Source organism: Myotis daubentonii, chromosome X (assembly GCF_963259705.1).
Source record: "Myotis daubentonii chromosome X, mMyoDau2.1, whole genome shotgun sequence".
Lineage (NCBI taxonomy): Eukaryota > Metazoa > Chordata > Mammalia > Chiroptera > Vespertilionidae > Myotis > Myotis daubentonii.
Window position 1 is genome coordinate 128,200,406 of NC_081861.1, and position 24,781 is coordinate 128,225,186.

Here is a 24,781-nt window from a genome sequence, read left to right on the forward strand (position 1 = left end):
TTATATTGTCTCCTCTAAGATTAAAAGTGTTTTTTCATTTGGTCAGATCTTGTTTTATGACCTTCAATTCAAATTTATAAGCTTTTTGTAGTAGTTCTGAATCTTTCTTATTAGCTTTATCTTATTCATCTTGTGTGTTTTTTCCAATAATATAAATGGAATAGATATTTTTCAATTTTCTTTTCTGGGTATTATTTCTAGAAAAGAGAAAAACAATTGATTTTTAAGATATATATCTTATTTTCATATGAGTTAATTGAAGGAGTACGTTATATAGAAAGCTGGGGCAATAGCCCTCCAACTGGAAGGAACATTAAGATCACAGACATGCTTACGGGGGAGGGGACATGCTTAATGAGGCAATAAATAATAAAAAGATCACCATGACTATAGGCCATGGGCAATGTGAACAGTGGTATAAGGTGCAGTCGGAGAAATACTTGGGCAAGATTACTAGTACATAGTGCCTTACGGGCTGCATTGGGTTATCTATTGCTGTATAACAAATTACCTCAAAATTATCCACTGAAAGCAACAATAAACATTTATTGCCTCATAGTTCTGTGGGTCAAAGATTTGTCAGTCATTCACCTCGGAGGTTTGGTCTCTCTTGAGGTTGCAATTAAGATGTCAGCTAATCATCTGAAGGTTTGACAGGGGCTGGAGGATCCACTTCTAAGATAGTTTACTCACAAGAACACTGCTGCAGACATTTTTTATTTCAGCCAGTTCAATTCCTACTTAATGCCTGAAGTAAAATCCTGAAATGTGTGCATAGTCACTTTTCTCTGGCTATATTTTCTTAGCTCCTATACTAATTTTGAAAGATGTGGTTTTTTTTAATATGAACCCATCTAAATGTCAGACCCTGGCTACAAATGTTACAACCATGTACATTTCTAAAGCCTGTAAGTGTTCTCTTTTGGAAACACAATAGCATTTATGAGATCAAGAGAACAGTAAGAAAAGAACCATGAATATTTTAAAGCAGGACATATGAGGGGCCTCCAGGTTTTGACAGAATCTCCTTGATGAAATACTATGTGTAGCTCCTACTCTATTGCACTATCTCTCAGCATGGAGAGTCTGTAACATCTACGTATTTATAAAAGGGAGGCCTCATGTAAATAAAATAGGAGCAGACTTGGCTGGACAATTAGTCTCATAGAGCTTAGTCTCTCTTTCAGAATTAGGTTACAAGTTTAGTCTTAGACCCTACAATTTATATAAGTTGTTGTTCCATATTTTTCTTTTCATTTTATTAAATGTATTCTTATAGGAAGTAGAGTTACTCTCAATAGTCAGCTTTCTGTGGAAACTTCTCTTGGTCAAACCTACTAAACCAGGTGTGTAATAAAGAGCTCCAGACCCAAGAGGTAAAGGCAAATATCAGGAGCTACATAGTGAATTAGACAAAAGTCAAAGAGAAAGCAATGCATCTGATGCAAATTAATAAAATTCAAGAAAATATCCAGGATCCATCCAGCAGAACACATGCCAAGAAAAAAGTATGTTAATGCAATGAGAAAGATATCTAGAACTTTCCCATTGACTGCAGTTCTGGTTTTGGGAAGAGTAGTTCATTAGGATCTAGCAAAGTCTGGATACTACAACTCTTACAATCACCTGATTTCTACTCTCTATAATTCTACCTTCATCCATCTGACCTTCTGATAAATAAGGTATTTCTAGGTATACCATGAAGGGTGTATCTTGGAGAGAAGACTCTGTGGCTCAAGTCACTAGAAATGTATACCCTCTTACATAAATTAATAAAATTTTCATCTGGTTTACAAACTGGACTCCTATAAATTTTATTTTATGGTTTGCTGGGACCTGACTGCTTCCTAGACCAGGAAGAAATAAAGTGGCATACTATTGTTTCTTTTTTCCTCTCACTTTATATTCAAAAGGAAAATCAATACATACATGTTAAAAGCACTTAAAACTTTTTTAAAATCTTGATAAATATGGATGGAGAAGTCTGAAATAGGAAAAAATCTGAGTCACAGGATACTGCTAATGAAACAAAGTTTTATTTCATACATGTATATACAATAACCTGCTAACAAACTTTTGTAAATATGAGTGTTGAATTTACTTTATTTAATAAACAATTCATGAGTAATTAGCCAAAACCATTTTATCACAAGCAGTTACACCAATGCACAGTTCTTCACCCCTGGCAAATTCCCTGACATTGAAGAGACAGTTTCATCTGTATCTGTGTGTTGTAAGTAGCACTCTCTCTATTGCAATTGAATAAAACTCAAACTAAACTCATTTAAGCAGAAAGAGGGAGTTAGGATAAAGATTTCTCACAGATGTCCCTGACCTAGCTAGAGTTGTCCTGGTTTGGTGGTGCTTGTCTCATATCAGCCAGGGACAAAGTAACTCCTTGTTTATCCCAGCTTGTTCTGTGCCCATGTCTGGTTCATGTCCTGGGCACATGGGGGAGGGGGAGGTTTCCCCAAAATACAAAGTCAGAAATCTGACTGGCTGAGCCTTAGAAACCACTACAATAAGAGAGACAGTTGGTGAATTCTGTCATGCTTCTCTCTGCTCATTGGCTTTATCCTTCTCCCTTACTGCAAACTGACTTTCTCCACGTAATGGAAAACATGGCTAACAATAACTTCAGAGCCTTATATCTTACTTTTTCAAGTATTTAACAAAAGACTGGTCCTTTTTCTCCTTTTCTGTTCTAAAAGATAGGGCTTAGACTCTGATTAGTTTGACTTGGGTCAGGTGATCATTTATTGATCAATCAGATGCAGCCATGGGTGAGCTCATGGTGTACCAGTATTGGGGCTCCTATGATAACCAAGTGGATGTAAAAGGCAGTTTCCAGAAGAAAGGAGCTAAGGAGATAATCCCAATATATGTATGATATCTTGAGTATAAGTGTTTTCTTGGGATAGATCCATAAATTTCTTCAATTCTCTAGGGATCCTGACCTCAAAACGTTTATGAACTACTGCCTCAATACAACATATGTCCTTGAACATTCTCCCACACCAGAGCAGATAAACATATACTCCCCTCAATATTTCTATACTACATTAGTATGCAAACTTTCTTAAAGATTGTACAGAGTAAATACAATAAAACCCACAAATTCTAAGTTATTAAAATCAAATTATCAACTTTATCATGCCAGATAGGCACATTTCATAGTCAATCTCCTGGAACTGTTTGACTGTTTTTCTAGTTATGTATTACCAGTTTACTCTAATGGGAGGTGCCAATCATGTTATGTATGTGATCTTTGATTAAGGTCTGGCAATCATAGTTCCAAGATTTATACTAGTACAAAATGGAGCATGAACTATTTCAGATTAAGAACCAAAACTCAGCTAGAGAAATCTTTGCCTCTGTCCTTGATTACTCTTAATATACGTTATAGTTAAGGATTTTTTCCAATACCTGAGCTTACTTTTGGAAACTGCAACTACTCTCATGACCTCCTTATTCAGCTTTTATTATACAGTCCACAAAAAGTATGTCTTAATAAACTTGGCATACACACTTGATAAAATAGGTAGTTTTCTGTACTCACCTAAAATCATGTCTAAAGAATATTCAAGTTAGGGTAGATTATATTGTATATGACTACACCAATTGTGAAGCATTTTCTTATAATCCATCTGCATTATCCAAATTTAGTGTCCTCACAAACAGAGACAAAATTCTGAGAGTTTTCAAGCATATAGTTAAGGAATTAGTAGATATGGAATATTTAAGTCAATTTGCTAAAAGATTATTTTTTATGAGTGTCAATACCTATAATATTATAACCAAAGTCAATGGGAAATTAGGAATCAGGTTACAAACTGTTCTGATAGATGTGTATCATTAAATAGAGTACTAAAGAGATCTGAAGTGAACTAGATTTTAGACCTGGCTTTACCTCCATTCTACTTTTGTAACCTGGTTATATGATTTAACCTCTTCAGTCATGAGCTGTCAAATGAGAGTGATGACCTCCAACTTAGCCATCTTCCAGTTGTGACTCCTCATATCTTATTTCTGTTTATCACTTATATTAGATTTAGTAGCAAATAACAAGGACCCAAAATAACTGTGACTAAAACAAGGTAAAAAATTATTTCTAACATAAAAATTGAGAAGTAAGCAATCTAGGGCAGCACTGCTTCACAAAGCCCTCAAGAACCCAAGCTCCTCACAACCCTAGGGTATGGCCCTCATCCTTGTCATCTAAAATAGTGGCTAGAGCTCCGGTCATCATACTTGTGCTTTAGGCATCAAGGTGAAGAAAAGGAAAATAAGAAAGGAAACAAAGAGAACACGCTGGCCATATTTTAAGGAAGATTCTTGGAAACGGCCACGCATCATTTCTGATAATATTCCATTGGCCACACTGAGTGGCAAGGGAAACTGGGAGATGTATTTTTCATTTTGAGTGGCCATGTTCTCAACTACAGATGGGGAGAATGGTTACTGGGGAGCACCTTGCAGTATCAGTCACATACATCATCTTAAAAAGTCAACATTTTTAAAAGAGTAACAGGAAATCTCATTCAATACTTAGCAGTAGTGTTATCTATTTCCATAGGATTTAAGACCTTTCTATTTCAATTCATTTCAATAAACATTTCATTGTTTTCCTTTGCCAGTCGCTGTGCCAAACTCTGGGGACACAAAAGTAAATAAGACAGACTTATGCCCTTTTCTCATGGGGCTTACATTAGAATGGGGTAGATCATAAATAAGTAATTATAAGTGTGAAAATTATTACATAAGGAAAAGAGCAGGGTGCTTTTATATTTGTGACAATTTACCCACCAATATTTCTAACTGTCTGGACAAGGGAAGAACATTATATCTATTACCCATATTTGTCACAAAGGACAAAAGGGAGTTTTCTAGAACATTAACTTGTTCCTTGCTCCCCTATCCTCTTTCCTGCTCTTTCTAGCATTCTATGTTAATTAGACTTTTTTGCATTACTCTAATAGCTTAACCACTGGGATAAAAAGATAGAACTGAAACTGCATGAAAAGGGAAAAATTCTCTCATACAATGTAACTTGAAGAGAGAAAAGATTATTCATCAAATGTTTTAGTGCAGATAACAATGACATCAGTGGTCTTGAATTATTTAATACTTTGTTCCACAGTGTCATTTATGAGCAATGTCTTTTGCAATTCAGGATTAGAAGCATCTTAACTTTACATTTCATTTACCCTGGTCACGTAGTTTTCAATTATACATTGTCCACGTTGGCTATGCTTCAATTCCGCTTTTCAAGTTATTAAAACTCTTCTTTGTTGAACCTGAGCAAAATACAACAGAATACATGCAAAATACAAAAGTAGAAAAAAATGAAAATAAGTAAACAATCACCCCCAAATAAATAACCCACAATCTAAAACATTGATCTTGTTATACAAAAAAGCAATAAAGCAAGTAAAAAGAGCTAAAAATTATCAGCAAACAAAAATTTGTGAATAATTCTATGTGATGAAAAATATATTAAAAAGTATTTCTCTCTGAAGTGAAGGTGTTATGACATTAATGGACTTGGTGAATGAGTTTCGATGCCGAGTAGAAGAAGCTTGAACTAGTACCAGGGAAAGATATGGTTCAGCAGCAAGGGCTGTGAGACTAAAAAGAATAAGTAAAAGAGGAAGAATATAAAAAGAATATAAAAAGACTAAAAAGAATAAGCCAATGAGGAAGATGAGACCATAAAAGCAGTCTGTTTGAGGTTCAGGTCTGAGATTTGTATAAGTAAAGTGAAAACTTTTCCATTTCAGGGACTGGAATTATGTTGAAATAAATTTTGATAAAACTCACCATTTAAACTTTATGAGTATGAGCCCATAATTGCTACCTATCCATTATATAGAATGTACTCATGAAATTCTGCTGGCTGAATTAGTCATAACCCATTGGTATATTTTTAGAACATTTAGATATATTGGTTGCCTAAACATTTCAGGCAATGTTATTCAAATGTGCCACAATCAGAATACTTCAGTAGTTTTCTCCATTTCTAATTAAGCACTAAGACATTAGAAACCACTTAAAACATTTCATAAAATAGATTTTGGTGAATTATGTTTTATTTATTCTAAAAGAATTTGACAATAGCTTAACTAAAACAGTGTTGACACTGTTTTTAATGTTAATGATACTCCCCTTCAATAGAAATAAATATTGACTTGGTTATTTATTTATTCACCCAACAATTATCAGCATCCCTCTGTGCAAAGCCCTGTAGTAAGACATGTGGGAATATTCAGATAAATCAGACAAGGATTCTGCTCATTCTAATATCACAGTTAATTTGGGAGGCTAAAACAGATACATAAATAGCTATAACATGAAATAGGAAGTGGTAAATGCTAAAAGAGATGTGAGCATAAAGTTCAAGAATAGTGAGAATATATTGCCATCAGAGATGTACAGGAAAGGCTTTGTGGAGAAAGAACATTAATGCTGAATTCATTCTGTCTTTCAAAAAAATATATATACTGGAAAGGTCCCAGCCCTCAGTGAAGTTGCAGTCCAACAGGGAAGGCAGACAATGAGCAAATAAAGATTTGAGAGTGTAGTGCTACAAGGAAAGGGAAAGAGCTTGGTGAAATCAAGAAATAGGTAGAAATGGGACAATGTGGGCAGAGTGTAATGAGAAAAGGGGATAGTGATAGGAGATGAAGTCAAGGGGTAGGTACGGTTCAAATCATATAAGACCATGTAGACCATAGTTTGGATTTTACTTTGGGAAGCCTAAAGGGTTGAGCAGGAGGGTAACATAATCTGGTTTGCATTTTTAAAAGATCACTGTGGCTTCAGGGTGGAGAAGATGCTAAGAGTGAGAGCATGAACACCTCTCACTCAGGAGGCAACTGGAAGAATTCAGGTGAAAGATCATAATGACTTAAATTCTACTGATAGCCAGGGGCCTAAAGATAAGTGGATAGATTTGAAATTTATTGTGAAGATAGAGCCAAAAGAACTTCCTAATGGATTGCACACGGAATGTAAGGGGAGTAGAGGAATTAAACATGACCTTAGGCTTTTGGCTTATGAATGGCAGTGACATTTAATGAAATTGAGGTGTGCAGAGGAAGTGGGGCTGAGGGGAGAGATAAACAAGAATTCTAATTTGACCATGTTAAGTTTGAGATATCTGTTGGACATCCAAGTAGAGATATCAAGTAGACAGTTACATATACAAATCTGGAGCTCAATGGAGATATTAGGCTAAGACTATAGATTTGTGAATGATTAGCATATAGATGTATTTAAAGCCATGGGCCTGGATAAGATCAATAGGGAGAAAGTGTTGATAGAATAGGACAGAGACTGAGGACCAGGTACTGGGGCACTTGAAAGATGGACAACATTTTGATAGGCAGAGATGAGAAGGACATGTAACAGGAAAGAATAAAGTAAACAAAAGCTCAGAGAAAGGAAAGCGTTTAGCAGAAGTGAGGAAGCATGGGTAAGCCATTTAGGGAGAGCCTATAATAGATATCAAGTCCTAGATTTGGTCCACTGGCTTCACTAAAGAATTTTGGAAGGTTTTTAATTTATGAATCAGTTCTGCTCCTGATAATATCCAAGTGGCTCTTTTGTGACCATATTTCTCGATATAACAACTATAAACCCTGGACAAGATCTTTTTTTAATCCTATCTTAAAACACTGGACAACAAACGAAAGCACACAAATACTGGAAGGGGTCAACATATGAAAGACAGTATCAGCTCTTTGTGAGTTTCCCATATTTATTTTACAGCTTTTGCCTGAAGGCAAGTCCCAGTCTTCACCAAGCAGCGCAGTTAAACCCTCAGTCTTATTAACTTGAAGAACCAGAGGACAGAGTTTAGAGTGAGGTGGGGAGATGGAAATCTCTGAATGGAGACAAACAGAAAGGGAGTACTTTATGTTCTGTATTTAAACTGCCTAAATCGTGGCTGATCTTAAAAGTACACACGTGCAGAGCAGACTCCAAGAAGACTAAGCAAGATTAGAAAAAAACTGAACCAAAATTTCAGCTGCTGCCCACCGTAGGGGAGACAGTCTGGAATTTGAGCTCCTGCAAGTTAACTGCCTGCAAAAACAAACAAAGTTCCTTTGGAGGAACGGAACAGAATCCAGAATCTCCAAAACGTGTCATGTACAATATCCAGAATACAATCCAAAATTATTAGTCATATAAAGAAATAAGAAAACATAACCCGTACTCAAGAGAAAAAAGCAATCAGTGGAGAGAACCAATGAGAGCGACCCAGATGTTGAAATAACAGACATAGGAAAATATGCTTGTAATGAATAAAGCTGAGTGAACTCATCACTCTGAATCTTGGGAGAATGAATCTTAAATCAGTGTATAAGATTAACTTGAGGCCTCAGTCCCGGCTGCGGCCCCTGCAGGTTACATAACCGGTTGCCGGCTCCATGCGGCCCCACTTCCGGCTCCCGGCGACCCCAGGATGCGCTGAGCCCCAGGGCACCATCCACCGTCCGCCGCCGCTCGCTCCTGCCCGAGGTGTGAATGACAGAGGTGGTGCCATCCAGCGCCCTCAGCGAGGTCAGCCTGTGCCTCCTCTGCCACGATGACATAGACACTGTGAAGCATCTGTGTGGCGACTGGTTCCCCATAGAGTACCCAGACTCATGGTATCGTGACATCACAAGAAGTTCTTTTCCCTTGCTGCAACCTACAGTGGTACCATTGTAGGAATGATAGTAGCTGAAATAAAAAGTAGGACCAAGATACACAAAGAGGATGGAGATATTCTAGCCTCCAACTTCTCTGTTGACACACAAGTTGCATACATTCTAAGTCTCGGAGTAGTGAAGGAAATCAGAAAGCACGGCATAGGTTCTCTTTTACTTGAGACTTTAAAGGATCACATATCCACCACTGCCCAGGACCACTGCAAAGCCATCTACCTGCACGTCCTCACCACCAACAACACAGCAATAAGCTTCTACGAAAACAGAGACTTCAAGCAGCACCACTATCTCCCCTATTATTATTCCATCTGTAGGGTCCTCAAAGATGGCTTCACTTATGTCCTCTACATCAATGGTGGCCACCCTCCCTGGACCATCTTATATCCTTTTCTTCTCAGGGGATATACCGCCAGGCCCACAGCCTGCTCTGCAGCTTCCTGCCATGGTTGAGCATCTCCACCAAGGGCGGCATTGAATACAGCCGGACCATGTGATATCAGCCGGGCAGCCTCCAACAGGTCCCACCCCTTGGCGCCCTGCGGAGCCCACCTTCCTGGCCATTTGACCTCAACTGTGTTCTGCAGAGGAGCTGGCCCATCACCTGCCCCAGCTCCAGGCCCGGTGCTACATGGGCTTGGGAGCAGAGCGTCGTGGGGTGGGTATGCTCGGTCTCCAACAGGCTCTTCCAGCCCTCCTTCCTGCTCTGGAAACCTCTGCCCTTGCCCTGGTCTGGCCCCCATGTGAGTGCACCAGCCTCATAGGCTGGCCACAGTGTTCACTGTGGTCAGTTGCTTCTGTTGCCCTGGGAGTATGGGAGCAGCATTGGGCTTCCTTTCCTGCACGTCCTCAGTCCTCACTGGCCTCTTCCCCTGCACTGCCCGTTCCTTCTAACTCCTTCCTCCAAAGCCGGAATTAACTCCTGGGAGGGAGGAACCCAAGCGTTACGGATAGACTTGGCCCTAAAGACACAGGAGCCTCAGAACAATGAAGGAGTGAAATAAAGGGAATGCCAAACCCTTGTAAAGAACCAGCCTCAGAAGCCTGGGGGGCAGGAGCAGCTCCTACCTCCCCAGGAGGGGCTGGCGAGTGGTGGGAGGCTTTTCACCCAAGCACAGAGCTCTGGGGCTTAGTTCCATGGCATGGTGGTCAGTTAATGGGAAGGTTTCCCACTCCTCTGTTGGCAATCCTGCTGTCTCAGAGAGCGAGGAACTACCCATCACATGCTGGATGTGCCATTCAGTTGAACTGCCGCAGGGAGCCGGGCTGAGGACAGGTGCTGGTGAGGGTCCCAAGGGCCCTCCCCTCCAGCCCCCCAGTTCCGTGAGATGCAGTTCTGAGGCCTGACCAGATGCAGACAAGAATTGAGTGTGGTGTTTGATCAAGTAGGTCCTGGCCTTTGAGGCTGGGGGCAGTCGCTTGCCTTGTGGTCCTCAGCCTCTGGGAACAGACAGAAGAGGCTGTGTCAGTGCCAGGAAGCATGCATGTGGACATCACTTGCTTCTGGTGTTTCCTCCACCCCCTCCCCCAAAGCTGCTTGCTCCCTGCCCTGCCCTCCAGAGTAAAGGGGGTTAGCAGAGTCATGCCCAGCATTGCTGCAGTGTCCTGGAGCCATCGACACAGTGCACAATCTGAGAGGGAGGAGAAGGTGGACAACCAAGCAAGGGGGCCTCGGATTGGCATCCTGCCCTCCCTGGGAACTCCCAGCCCAGGGGCTCCTCTGGCCTTGCGGTGGGGGAAAGGGGTTTCTCGAGATGAAGGCGAGCCTGCGCAGGAAAACCACCTCTCCTTCCTCGGCCACTTCACACTCTCACTGACTGGTCCCCACTCCGTGCTGACATTAACTTTGAGCTGAGGCCCAGCTCACTGTCCTCTCTAATCTGAATCAACGGTTATCATGTGGTTTTTATTTCTGCCCCATGGGGTAAGGGAAGAGTCTTCCAGAAGGTTCTACCTTGGACTTCCATAATTGAGCCAAGGCCTTGCCCTGCCCCTCCCTCCTTGCCCCTGATCACGGCAGTGTCTAGCCCAGTGTTGAACAGATTATAGTGTTCTGTCTGATTACAAACAAATAAATAGACTTTAATTGATCCAAAAAAAAAAAAAAGATTAACTTGAGGATGCAGAAGCCAGAGATAGGGGAACAGTGAGGAAGCTTTGATGAGTGAGTAGTTCTACAGATATAAAGAGATAAATTATGACAAAAAGTTACTTTGAAAAATGTCATCTGACTGACTATGGGAAGAAGTGAAAGGAATCAGAGATTACACTGAAGTTTAAAGTATGGTTGACTGAAAGAATGGTAGTACCACCAAAGTAATAGAAACATCAATAGTAGATATATTTGATGACAAAATCAGCTTTCAAAATATTGAGCTTGAAGTGTTAACATGATATCACAATAGAGTATCCAACATGGAGTTCCAAATTCAAGATAGAACTATGCAAAAAATCAAAGTCAGGGCTAGAGAGAGTGATTTCTAATCATTTGATATAGAAGTGATCATTAAAGTCCCTATGAAATTGGATTCAATTTCCAGGGCAGAATACATATAGTTAAATGAGAAATAATATATTAGTTATCTATCGCTGCACAGCAAATCAGAAAAAATGTTTTAAAAACAATCATTTTGTAGCTCATAATTCTGCAGATTAGCAACTTGGGCTGAGCACCTTTTCTACTCTTTTAGGGATTTGGAAGACACCACACAGACTTGCCCCTATTGCCCCCAGTCCCCTCAGTCTCTCTCTCTCTCTCCCATCCCCTTCCACCTGGGCTGGGCAGAGAAAGGCAACTCCTGACAACCACTGGCACAACAGCTTCTTGGTGCCTTAGTTTCCCATCTGTAAAATGGGTACCCATAGCCATTGGTGGGATGCTTTAGAATGTCAAGCGGCAGAGATGCAGAGCACAAGTCACACTAGATGCTGCTTTTTATATATTGTGTGTAAGGACCACTTTAGCAGCAGGTGTGTTTCCAGTTGGTTTTAATGAGTGGTAGTACTGCATCACATGCTACAGATTTCAGGGTGAGAATTTTCTAATAAACCTTTCTGATACTAAAAAAAAAAAATTTTTATATTGGTCTCTGAAAGGCTCATTCATGTATCTGCATCAGTTTCCAGGTCAGTTTTGCTGACAATTGGTAGAATTATGTTGAAATGGACTTTGATAAAACTCAGCATTCAGCCGTAGCCGGTTTGGCTCAGTGGATAAAGCATCGGCCTGTGGACTGAAGGGTCCCGGGTTCGATTCCGGTCAAGGGCATGTACCTTGGTTGCGGGTACATCCCCAGTGGGGGGTGTGCAGGAGGCAGCTGATCGATGTTTCTAACTCTCTATCCCTCTTCCTTCCTCTCTGTAAAAAATCAATAAAACATATATTTAAAAAAACAACAACTCAGCATTCAAACATTATGAGCATGACTCCATAATTGCTATCTACCCATTAGATAGAATGTACATCTTTCAGGCCTCATCTGAGATGGCTGGTCTCTGCTCCATATGCTCTCTCATCCTAATAATCTAACCTGGGTTTGTTCACATGGGTTCCAAGAGAGCAAGCAGAAGTGTTCATGACCTATTAAGGCTCAAACTTGGAACTAGTACCATATTGCTTCCATCTCATTCTATTGGCCAAAGCTAGTCATTGGGCTGTCCCAGATTCAAGTAGTAAGGATATAAACTCCACACTTTGATGAGAGAAACTGAAGAGTCACATCACAAAGGCACATGGAAATAGATAGGGGGATAATTTATGGCCATTTTGCAATCTACCACATAGTCAAAGAACTTTGGATTTGCACACCCATGTTTCATAGAGACATTATTTACAATGACCAAGAGGTGGAAGCAATCCTAAGTGTCCATTGGCAGATAAATTAATAAACAAATTGTGGTATATACATGCAGTGGAATATTATTCAGCCTTAAAAAGGAAGGAAATCTATATATGCTACATGTGGGTGGACCTTGAGGACATTATGCTAAGTGAAATACTAGTAAGTCAGTCACAAAAAGATAAGTATGTTTCCGTTTGTACAGGTATCTGAAATAGTGAAATTCATAGACACAGAATGTAGAATGGTGGTGGCCAGATAGGAAAGGGAAAATGTGAGTTGTAGTTTAATAGGTAGAGTTTCAGTTTTGCAAGATGAAAAAGTTCTGGAGATCGATGGCACAATAGTGTGAATATACTTAACACTACTGACCTATACACTTTAAAATGCATCATTATATGCTTGTTATCACAATTAAAAATAAAATATTTTAAAAGATAGAACTTTGGACAATCTTTTTTAAAAGATAGACCTTCTCCCCATCTTTTGGGGAGAGGAGGAAAAAAAGAACCAAGGGAAACCAATTTTGTCCAGTCCAGAACTAATGAAAACCAATCTAGCAAGTGGGGCTTGAAAACGGTTCTCTACTCTTCTATCTTTAAGGATCACTGTCAGATAAAGAGTTTTAGAATTTAGCCTTTCTTCAGTGGAGGAAAAAGGAAAGCATCTGCTCATAAACCCTCTTCTCTCCAGGATTCTAGAGATCACATGATTTTTACAATGATCCAGGCTTATAACATTACTAGAGGCCCAGTGCACGAATTCGTGCATGGGTGGGGTCCCTCGGAGTGGCCTGTAGGGATCGGGCCCCAGCTCGTGCCCCCAGCCTCACAGCCCAACAGCCCTGCCTGGCACCCTGCTGTGGCCTGGCACTGTCCCCTCACCTGCTCCACCATCCCGCCTGTGGGATGATGGATCAGGGCCAGGCCCTCTATGCCCGGCTCCTTCAGCGCCTGGGAGCCAGGCAACAGTCCCCTGCTGCCACCGCTGGTCACCTTCTGTGGAGCAATCAGTGGGGCAATTGGGCCCCGCTGGCACCTGCCTTGGCCTGGCACCACCTGCTCACCTGCTCCACCATCCCACCACAATTCTGCTCTCATCAGTGCCCATTGGTCCTGCAGTGACTCCACTGCCACCCACTGCCAGCACTGCATCACCAACACCCGCCATGTTCTGCGCCGCCCCCTGGTGGTCAGCGCACGTCATAGCGAGTGGTTGAACTCCCGGTGGAACTCAAGGTCAAACAATTTGCAGGCAGTCCTCGAGTTACATCAGACTTGATGTATGTGGTTTCATGGTTATGTCTCCATCTCCCATTTATTTATAAAAAAAAATGTTCCATCATTTCGACATATGTACATATGTGCTTTATGTTTTTTATTATTTATTTACCACAAGTAAAGGTCAGGAATTGTTATTTTTCTTTTAAATTTTTTTTACTGTTTCACTTCTTTACTGCTGTGTATGTGTTCCATGTGAGTGACGTAGGTGCTTATGTAGGTGGGTTCCGACTTACAGTGAAAATCTATAATAATAAAAGTGTAATATGCTAATTAGACTGGATGCCCTTCTGGACGACCTTCTGGAGGAAGCTGGGGCTGTGAGGGAAGCCCAGGTCCCGGGTGCCAGAGGGAAGCTGGTGCCAGCAGCTGGGAAAAGGAAGGCCTACTCTTGCACGAATTTTGTGCATCGGGCCTCTAGTATACTTATAATTGGCTTGTTCAAATTGGGATCCAAACAAGGTCCATGCATTACATCTGGTTGTCTCTTTTAGTATAAAGCATTATTATTTTCCCTTTTTTATTCATTCCATCTACTCGTTGCAGAAACTGGGTCAACTAAACCTGAAGAATATATCATATTTAATATATTTGTCTATTTGTTTGTTTCTAGTGTCATTTAATCTCTTTCTCTAGCCCACTTTTTGCCTAAAACAGAAGTTAGCACTAGAGCAACTCTATTAAATAGAACACTCTGTCATGGTGGAATGTTCTATAACATGCACTGATACTGTAGCCACTAGCCGCAGGTGAAAATTTGACACTTGAAATGTGGTTAGTGGAAAAAAGGAACTGAATTTTTTAAAAATTTATTTTACTTAATTTAAAGTTTAATAGTCACATGTGACAAGAGCTATTGTATTGGCCAGTGTAGTTCTAAATGGCTTAATTGAATTTCACTTCAGGTTTTTGGAAAGAATATTTCATAGGTAGTATTTTATGCTTCCTATTTCATGACATAAAAAACTCATAGTGTTTATTTTTTTAAATATATTTTTATTGATTTCAGAGAGAAAGGGAGAGGGGGAGAGAGATAGAAACATCAATGATGAAAATCATTGATTGGCTGCCTCCTGCACACCCCCTACTGGGGACTGAGCCTGCAACTCGGGCATGTGCCCTTGACCAGAATCAAACCCATGACCTTTTAGTCGACAGGCCAATGCTCTATCCACTGAGCCAAACTGGCTAGGGCATAAAAGGCTTATGGTGTTTAATTGTTTAAATTTTGTTTGTGTGTGAGTTCAGGTGGCAATAGACTAATCCCTCCAATTTCAAGTTCCCCATCTACTTTTCATCTAATAGCTTCATTCATTTACAATTGTTGCTTGAATCAATTTGTTCATTATGGTGCTTTTCTAATGATATCATTCCTTCTACATTTATAAGTCAGTATTTTTCTATAAAGAACTTTCATCAAGGAAAACCAAGATGGCGGCATAGGTAAACACCTGAACTTGCTGCCACGCACAAGCACATTAAAACTACAACTAAAAGACAAAACAAATATCATCCAGAACCACGGGAAGGCTGGCTGAGTGGAAATTCTACAACTAGAAGGAAAGAGAAAAGCACATTGAGTCCGGTAGGAGGTGCAGAGGTGTGGAAGTGTGGAGGCATGGAGGCGTGTGCGAAAGAGGCTGGCAGCTGGGTACACTGTTCTCTTTTTCAATCGGGAGGGAGATATAAGCTCCTGACTGCTCTGAACTCCAGTTCCAGGTGAGACTCTGGGGACCCAGACTCATATGGAGAGAAACTGGAATGTCTGGCATCGGGCCGGAAGGTGGGGGTGGCTTTCTCACAGAGGTGCTTGCAGCATTCATTGTTCCTGCATGGGCCGCGGGACACAGAGACGCCGGGGCCTCTTTGGGGCAGGGCTGATGGGCAGCCATTGCTGTTTTCTCTGCCCTGGTGATTCCCTGAAACCCCAACCCACCTAATTTACAACCCCACCCCATCTAATTTACAACCCCAACCAAGCTGTATGCAGAGACCTTTGCATACAAATGGCCTGGCCTTTCTCTGCCTAAAAATCTGTCAAACTGCAGCTGGGTCAGAGAACCCCAGAGCTTCCAAAAGAAGGCCTAAGGCTCATCAGCAGCCTGCATTGCTTCACAGCTGCACCTCATCTGGGCACCTCCAAACCCCAAACAAAGAGGAGGAATCTGCAGATCTCTCTGTAGCCCCTGCTGGGTGGCCTCAGGCAGTGGCTGACTTTGCACCTCCTTGGAGATCCAAGAGCCAGTGTACCCAGTAGTCAGAGTGAGACCATCCAGATTACAACTCTTCACATCCATAAGGGACACACTCAGGGGGCAGACTCAATGAGTGCCAAAGCCTCGCTGAAGCAAGTGCTATGCCATAAGGGTGTTTCTAGCACAGAAGTTCTCACATTGTAGACACAACTGGTCCTCGCAGCCAATTGGCCTGGAGGTCAATTCCTCCCAGTGATACCAACAGCAATCAAGGCTTAACTACAACAAGACTGTGCACACAACCCACAAAGGGGTGAACCAAGAGTGATTAGGGAGGCTGAGCCACTGGGCCCTATAGGACACCTAGCACACAAAACCACTCTATCAACACAGGGAAGCAGCCAAAATGTGGAGACAAAGAAACAGGTCACAAATGAAAGAAATGGAGGAAAGCAAACTACTGGATATAGAGTTCAAAACCACGATTATAAGGTTACTCAAGAATCTTCTAGAAATCTCTGAGAAATATAATGAGACCCTCAAGGATATGAAAAAGGACCAATTAGAAATTAAGCATACACTGACTGAATTAAAGAATAATATACAGAGATCCAACAGCAGACTAGAGGATCGCAAGAATCAAGTCAAAGATTTGAAATACGAAGAAGCAAAAAACACTCAACCGGAAAAGCAAAAGGAAAAAAGAGTACAAAAATATGAAGATAGTGCAAGGAGCCTCTGGGACAACTTCAAGCGTACCAACATCCGAATTATGGGGGTGCCAGAAGAGAGAGCAAGATATTGAAAACCTATTTGAAGAAATAATGACAGAAGACTTCCCCTACATGGTGAAAGAAAGAGACTTACAAGTCCAGGAAGCACAGAGAACCCCAAACAAAAGGAATCCAAAGAGGACCACACCAAGACACATCATAATTAAAATGCAAGGGCAAAAGACAAAGAGAGAATATTAAAAGCAGCAAGAGAAAAACAGTTAGTTACCTACAAGGGAGTACCCATAGGACTGTCAGCTGATTTCTCAACAGAAACTTTGCAGGCCAGAAGGGAGTGGCAAGAAATATTCAAACTGATGAATAGCAAGAACCTACAACCAAGATTACTCTACCCAGAAAAGCTATCATTTAGAATTGAAGGTCAGATAAAGAGCTTCACAGATAAAAAAAAAAAAAAAAAAACTAAAGGAGTTCATCACCACCAAACCAGGATTATATGCAATGCTGAAGGGTATTCTTTAAGAAGAGGAAGAAGAAGAAAGAAAAAGGTAAAGATAAAAATTATGAACAACAAAGTGACAACAAATATATATCTATCAACAAGTGAATCTAAAAATCAAGTGAATAAAAAATCTGATGAACAGAGTAAACTGGTGAATAGAAAAGAATCAGGGGCATAGAAAGGGAGTGGACTGACAATTCTCGGGGGAAGGGGGTGTGGGGGCGTGGGAAGAGACTGGTCAAAAATCATATACCTATGTACGAGGACAGTGGTGGTGGTGGGGAAGGCAGGGGGTGGGGTGGGAACCAGGTGGAGGGGAGCTATGGGGAGAAAAGGAGGAACAATTATAATAATCTGAACAATAAAGATTAAATAAATAAATAAATAAATAAATAAATAAAAGAATTTTTATCAACATTTTTAATATGGAATACAGTTTATACAAGAAAGGCATGATACATTCTTTTTTTTTTTTTTCCAGCATCCAAAACCTTTAATAACATGATAGGATTTAGGGTTAGTTTTTGTAGCCGCGGCTGGCCCGGCGGCCTCTTGCACGCTCGAACTTCCGGCCCTTGGATCGCACGTAGGGTTTGGTGTGGCTGTGGGGGGTTCCTGGGGCCTTGCTGAAATGCCTGTACACCTCGCGGCCCTTGCGAGGACCAGAAAGCAAGACGGTGCCACAACCCTTGGGGGAGTCCAGGGCCAGCTGGCCGAAGGTGAGAATCTTGCCCCCAGCCTTGAGGATGCGGCTCCGGGCGCGGCTGCTCACAAGAAGGGCACACACCTTCAGTTTGGGCACCTCCTGTATCCTCACGTCATCGGTTATAGTCCCTACAACCACGGCGGTTTTGCCCTCCCGGCCAGGAAGCTTCATCTTGCGGATCATCCGGGAAAGGGACAGAGGCGGCCGGTTGGTGCGGCTCATGAACAACCTCTTCAGCACCACTTGGTTGAAGGTGGAGTTGGTTCTTCTGGCCAGAAACCTGTATAGCTTGACCAACAGCCTTAGGTAGATGTCCTGGCTCTTGGGCTCCTTGCGCCGAACCTTTCGGTCTTTGTTGTGGCGGATGTCGACTCCCATGATGGCGCCTTCTGCTCCACCAGGTCCGGAAAGAGAGGATACATTCTTAATTACTTATCATTAATTTCCATTAATGGCTGGAGGAAAAGGCGGGCTTCTTGCATCTATGCAATGGTGCTGGAATTTTATTCTAAGCTATGGAAATCCATTGTGGGTTTTAAGCAGGGCATGAACAACATTACATTTTCATTTTAAGAAGCACCCTTTGTCCATAATGTGGAGAACAGGTGAAAGTTTGGAAGGTTCCAAAGGGATCTGTTACAATACAGGCCAGAGATAGTGGCAGCCTGAGCTCTAATGGGGTGATCGAGTAGGAGAGTTTGACAGAACCTAGATTAGAAAGCAGAATCAACTGTCAAATAATGTAGAAATTTGGGCAAAAGAGAGTATGGTAGGGTGAGGGGCTGAACTCTAGATTTCTAACTTGGGGAACTAAGTAGATAATGCCCCAAACCACCTTGAGAAGTACAGGAAGAAAAGTTACTTTCTAAATGAAAAACTAAATTGGCCCAAACACAGACCTCCCAGACGGAAGAAGAGATTTAGGAAGATATAGCATAATTTTGTTCACTTTAGTCTAATAAGTAATGAGTCTATATTATATTATACTATACTATACTATATACTATACTATACTATACTATACTATACTATACTATACTATACTATACTATACTGAAATTGCTCATATAGAATTTGAGAGATCCAGAGATCCATAAATAAAAGGCAGGGTTTATTTTGATAGCATTAAGAGTTTCACCTGAAGACGTTAAATTCTAGGTTCTGTTCCTATCCATTTTTAAACAATTTCTAAATTCCTCCCTATCATTATTTTTCCTATTGCTTACAGAGATGTATCTATTATTTTACAACATCCATAATAGTAGATACAGTGGTTTCAGAAGTGAAAAATGCTATGCAAGTGTATGAGCAAATATCTTCTCAGTGGTTGTATCAGTTTGCTAGAGCTGCCATAATAAAGTACTACAAAGTGGATGCTTTAAAAAAGCAGAAATTTATTGTTCACAATTCTAGGGTCTAAAAGTCAAAAATCAAGGTGACAGCAGATCATGCTTCCTCTGAAATCTATAAAGGAATCCTTCCTCGCCTCTTCCTAGCTCCTTGCGTCTTCCTAGCTTCTGGTGGTTTGCCAGCAATCCTTGGCATTCCTTGGCTTGTAGATCCATCATTCCAATCCTCTTTCTTTACATGGCATTCTCCCAGTGTCTGTCTTCACATGGCCATCTTCTTATAAGGTCACCAGTCGTATTGGATTAGGGGCCCACTCGGTTCAAGTATGACCTCATCTTAACTAATTATATCTACAATGACCCTGTTTCCAATTAAGGTCACATTCTTAGGTACTTAATGTTGAGACTTCAACAGATTACTATGGGAGTACATAATTCAACCCATAACAGTGGTCTAAAGACTCATTATGGACTATGGAAAATAAAGTTTTTGTTTGAAAATTATTTTTTAGCATCCTTTCAAAAGTCTTACATTGCTCTTTGGAGAAACTGAAACTCTCTTTTTCAAAATGACATTCACAGAATCTTGCTGTCTCCACAAAGGTGAAATAAAATAAAGATTAAGAAAGCGAAATGAGCCCAACCAGCATGACTCAGTGGTTGAGCATTGACCTATGAATCAGGAGGTCACCATTAGATTCCTGGTCAGGGCATACTCTCAGTTGCCAGCTATATGCCCAGTGGGGGACCTGCAGGAGGCAGCCAATCAATGATTCTCTCTCATCATTGATGTTTCTCTCTCTCTCTCTCTCTCTCTCTCTCTCTCTCTCTTTCTCTCTCTCTCTCTCTCTCTCTCTCTCTCTCTCTCTTGCTGAAATCAATAAAAATATTTTAAAGAAAGTGATATAACATGCAGATAAATTTAATAAAGACACCTTTAAGTACTTATTCAATTATATTTTATGATACATTTCCCCCAAGAATTTCCCTGACATTTTTTGAAAGAATTAATTATAGTGAAAAACATTCATTCTTTATCAGAATAAAACACTAACATTTGCTAATAAAACCTATTGTTAGACTGAAACAAGATAATGTATGTAAACCATTTAATAGTTTGCAAGTACTCAATAGCTGTTACTATATATTTAGTATTCTGAAGAGTACAACAATGATTAAAGAAGTTAATACATGTGAAACGCTTTTAATACAGCCTGACACATAGTATATACTCAATAAATGTCTAGCTGTTACTGTCAACACAACCATCATTATATAAGAGGATAGTGTCCAAAACTGCCAATGCTATTTCCATTTGGTTTATTCTTGCTTACATATGGACTCAACATTTGCATATAGATTCATTAGGTGGGGTTTCTTAAAATTTAATTCAATCTATAAAATCCATAGCTTATTTAACAGGCAATTTACAAACTATTTAAATTTGATTTGATTTCTTTTTAATAAATGAATTCCTTAATATTTATACCCCCAAAGTATTTATTTTACCTGTTAGCATGAACATGACTTGAAAATAAGCTACTGAAATCATAATTGATGTGTCGTTTGTTGAAAATGTACTTCATTAACAAATATGGCATTTTTAATCCACAGCCAGTTTTTCTAGCAACAGACCTGATTTGACACTGCCTCACTCCCACAATTTTTGTGATTATAGCTGCATATTTCCCAAGCATAGAGAACTGGGGTTCAGTTGGTGGTCAAGGAATGGAGTTCCACTTAATTCCATAGTTTTCCCAAAGTCACTTCTTTAATTGAGGTCTGATTATGGGCTAGTCTTAAATGCAAGTCACTAAAAAGTCAGGATATTTTTTGAAGTATCTTTTCTAGCTACAGACTCAAATCTACACTCAAAAGCACAAATATAAACTTAAAAAATAAAGAATGTAACCACAATAACAGCCATGTTCTAAAACAACAGTTTCATAACCTTTGAGTGGTTTCTCTTTCATAGTGATGAGTAGAAACTGGTGGTCCCTGGTTTTTTTGCTTCAAAATGGTTTGTAGACTGAAAAAAAATTGAGAACCACTGCTCTAACCAACCAAACTAAATTGATAGTTATAAAATGGGGATGTTTATCCTCTGAAGGAATACTGTATACTGTGATTTTGGTTAATCTTAAGGCAGCCGTTTTAATATCAGTTTGAAAAGGCAATTGGAATGTATTCTCTCTCTTATGAATAAGTGTTTATAAACAGTCACATTTAGTGGATCTTTTCTGTTCTAGTAAAATGAAAACTAAAGAAAAACAGTAGCTTATTAAAGCTCTAGGAATGGCTTCTCAGTTCCTTGTCAAGTCTCAAAGCCCCATAATTCTTTCCCTTCAAACAACTCTGAAATAAAATGGCACCTCTAAGGATTAAACATTTTGGAAAACAATAAAAGAAAACATTAAAGCATGCCTGACACAGACCTCCCCTCCATACTTCCCTGTTCCTCCCATATTCCCAACATAACTATGAGTCAGGTAATGTTAACTTTGAATCATACATTTGTTAGTTTCTTTTGCGTATTACATAAACAAAGTTTTGATCATAGCTTATGAGGCAACTGACCTGTAATCATTTTCCTTTCAACATATGTGGCTTGAAAAACAGAACAGTAAGTTACCCTACATGCTCTTTTGCTGAATTCCACAGGAAGTTACTCAGTATCATTTTTTTGTGTGATACAAGAGTGCCCTAAATAAATGATTATACCATGAAAAAATGCTCAGACAACAAATGGAAAGAAATAACTTTCAAGAGTGAAGTATTTGAATTACATTATCTATGCAGGAATACTCCCTTTCTGAAGCTGAAAACAATAGCTCCGTTTATTGAGTGCTTCTATGTGGCAGGCTCTGTGCTTAATGCTTTACAGACATTATCTCCATTTCATCCTCCCAGCAATTCTGTGAGGTGGTTATTATTATCCTTATTTTCAGGAAAGGAAAACAAATTTTATTCAGCAAATATTTGTTGAGCAACTACTCTGTGCCAGATCTTGTTCTAGGCCTTCAAGTTAAAGCTGAGAGACGCAAAGGAACCTGGAGTTTGGACATAGGCCTGTCTCTGCTTTTATCATGATTCCATATTGCCTAACTGGGAAGAATGTTAAAGTAAACATTTTAAGTATATGTATCATGGAATGTCTTCCCTTTAGTTAATTATAGATTTTATTGGTATACTTCATCATCTACAATTCTAGAATTATTGAACTTTATATCTGGAGGGGAATCTAGGGAAGATCCTTACATTTTCCAAAATTTGCATATTCTCAACTAGATATAGAAATTCCTGTTGTCTCTTGAGATATGTGTCAATCAAGAAAATAGCCTTAATTTTTATTTGGGAAATTTCAAAGAAAACCCAAAATTCATACCCATGAAAGATACATCACCATGTATTTTGTTTCATTATTGTCTTAACTGAGATGAAATTTGAGCCTAAGCTTTATCTTTCTTTCTCTCTGGAAAAAATAGTTAGTTTCCAGTGATTATTTTTTCTTTTTGTGTAAAAAATAACTTCTTCAGATAGTGTAAAGAAAAGATCTTTTTCAGAGAGGTGATGATTATGCTATGGGTTTTCTATAGTAGTGACAAACCCATATGTAAAAGAGCTGTGAATTTTGGATGTATGTGAGGTAGAGATTGTGCCATGAGCCATAGTTAGTCATCTTGGAACTTTTCCAGACTGATGTAACTCCATTTTTTGAACAAATGTTATTTTGTTAAGTAAATGTCCACTTAAACTTGTATACAAAGGTTATAATTATAGTAGGAAATTGTTGGGGATATAGGAGGTTAAATCTGGTTGTCCTGTCATACATCAGGGATGATTTCCTGGAAATCTAGTCCACATTTTCAACTGAGGTTTACTGTTTCCCTTTGCTGCAGTTCAAGTAATAACTTCCCAATATTTTCGTTCTGACTGAGAAGTTTATGTGTGTGTTGGGGAGGGGGGGGTGGCATAGAATCAGTAGGTAACTGGATCAGCCCTTTCTGGTGATTTTGCACCCAGGAGTTCAAAAGACAGTGTAATGTGAGGATATCACATTATACGACTTGTAGGAATACATAAAAGGCTCAATGTAAAAGGAGAGTTCTAAAGCAGTACTGTCCTATAGAACTATAATGCCAATCTTTAAAAGTAAGCCACATGTGTAAAGATACATCTTATAGTCATCACATAAAAAGTTAAAAGAGCCCAGCCAGTGTGGCTAAGTGGTTGAGTGTCACAGGTTCGATTCCAGGGTTTGGGCTCGATCCCCAGTAGGTGTGTGCAGGAGGCAGCCCATGGATGTTCCAGCCAACCTTATTTTAAGTACTCAAGAGCCACCTGTGTCCAGTGGCTACCACATTAGCCTGCTCAGGGTGATCTCTAGAGGCAACTAGTCTTTGAATAACTACACTTTGAGTTTTTCTTGCTTAAACAAGAAAAAAAAAAGTAATCCTGCTCAAAACAATATCAGCTTCTATGTTCACATAACTCCTTTTGCTGCCACCTACAAGAACAGCCCCCCAGCCTCGTTTGATTTCCCCAAACTCTCCGGGCCAGAGAGTGGTTTCACCATTCTTGGGTTTAATATTTAAAAAAAAAATTTACTGTTAACCAAAAGAGAAAAATTCGCTTTCTTTTCTTTTGGGGCAAAAGGTGGGATAATAGTGTATTTTTCTAAATCAATTCACAAATACTTACTAAGTTGATCCTATGTGTAAGACAGCTAGCTGTTCAAGTGGTACTTTAGACCATTATTTACAGTTTGTTTAATGCTTAATTCCTGCAACACTATCACATTACTTTTGCAGGTCAATTAACTTTGTCTTGAAAGTTATTCCTCTAGTTCTCAAAATAAAAACAGATGAAGCCTCCTCTGGGTGTCTGGGTGGCCTGTGCCAAGGCGCGAGCGCCTGCGAAGGCTGCAGCAAAAGTCCAACACAGATCCAGAGACAGAGAAACATCGATCAGATGCTCAAACCTCAGAGGGAAGGTAGGGGATGGAGGGGGGAGGGGGAGAGATCAACCAAAGGACTTGTATGCATGCACGTAAGCCTAACCAATGGACACAGACACCAGAGGGGTGAGGGCATGAATCGGGAGTGGGGGGGGGGGGATAAGGACACATATGTAATACCTTAATCAATAAAGAAAAAGAAAAAAAGTCCAACACCTGACTGGCGCAGCGCGAAACCTTGCACTACGGGTAGGCTAGGTGTGGGGCTCTAACCTCATCCTCACACCTGCTTTCAGGAGGTAGGCTAGGGCTCTCCAGGTGTCTAGGTCCCTGGACAATAAAAGGGAGCTGTTAAAAGGCGTGCGCTGGGAGCGCAGCGGGGACGCGCTGTAGTCGCTGGGCATGGGAGGGCCGGACGCCTGGGCGGAGGCCTCACGGAATGAGGGCCTGGAGCGCTCCCCTTATTTTTTTTTTCTTTCTCCTTGTAGGATGATTAGCCAGTGGCTGC

General features: G+C 40.2%; 1 protein-coding gene and 2 pseudogenes across 1 annotated transcript; 2 read left to right on the forward strand and 1 right to left on the reverse strand.

Moving 5' to 3' along the window:
• The first annotated feature begins 2,325 nt into the window (after positions 1–2,325).
• On the forward strand, positions 2,326–2,453 carry LOC132225419 (small nucleolar RNA SNORA48; annotated as a pseudogene).
• Positions 2,454–8,386: 5,933 nt separating this feature from the next.
• LOC132223921 (N-alpha-acetyltransferase 60-like) lies at positions 8,387–10,721 on the forward strand (annotated as a pseudogene).
• Positions 10,722–17,743: 7,022 nt separating this feature from the next.
• Positions 17,744–18,376, reverse strand: LOC132223800 (large ribosomal subunit protein eL18-like). Its single transcript, XM_059678826.1, has one exon. The coding sequence runs from the start codon at positions 18,343–18,345 to the stop codon at positions 17,779–17,781; it is 567 nt and encodes a 188-aa protein (XP_059534809.1). The 5' UTR covers positions 18,346–18,376; the 3' UTR covers positions 17,744–17,778.
• Positions 18,377–24,781: the final 6,405 nt, after the last annotated feature.

Excerpts from the sequence above, each read along its gene's own strand:
- LOC132223800 (XM_059678826.1), bottom strand. The coding sequence starts at position 18,345 with ATGGGAGTCGACATCCGCCACAACAAAGACCGAAAGGTTCGGCGCAAG.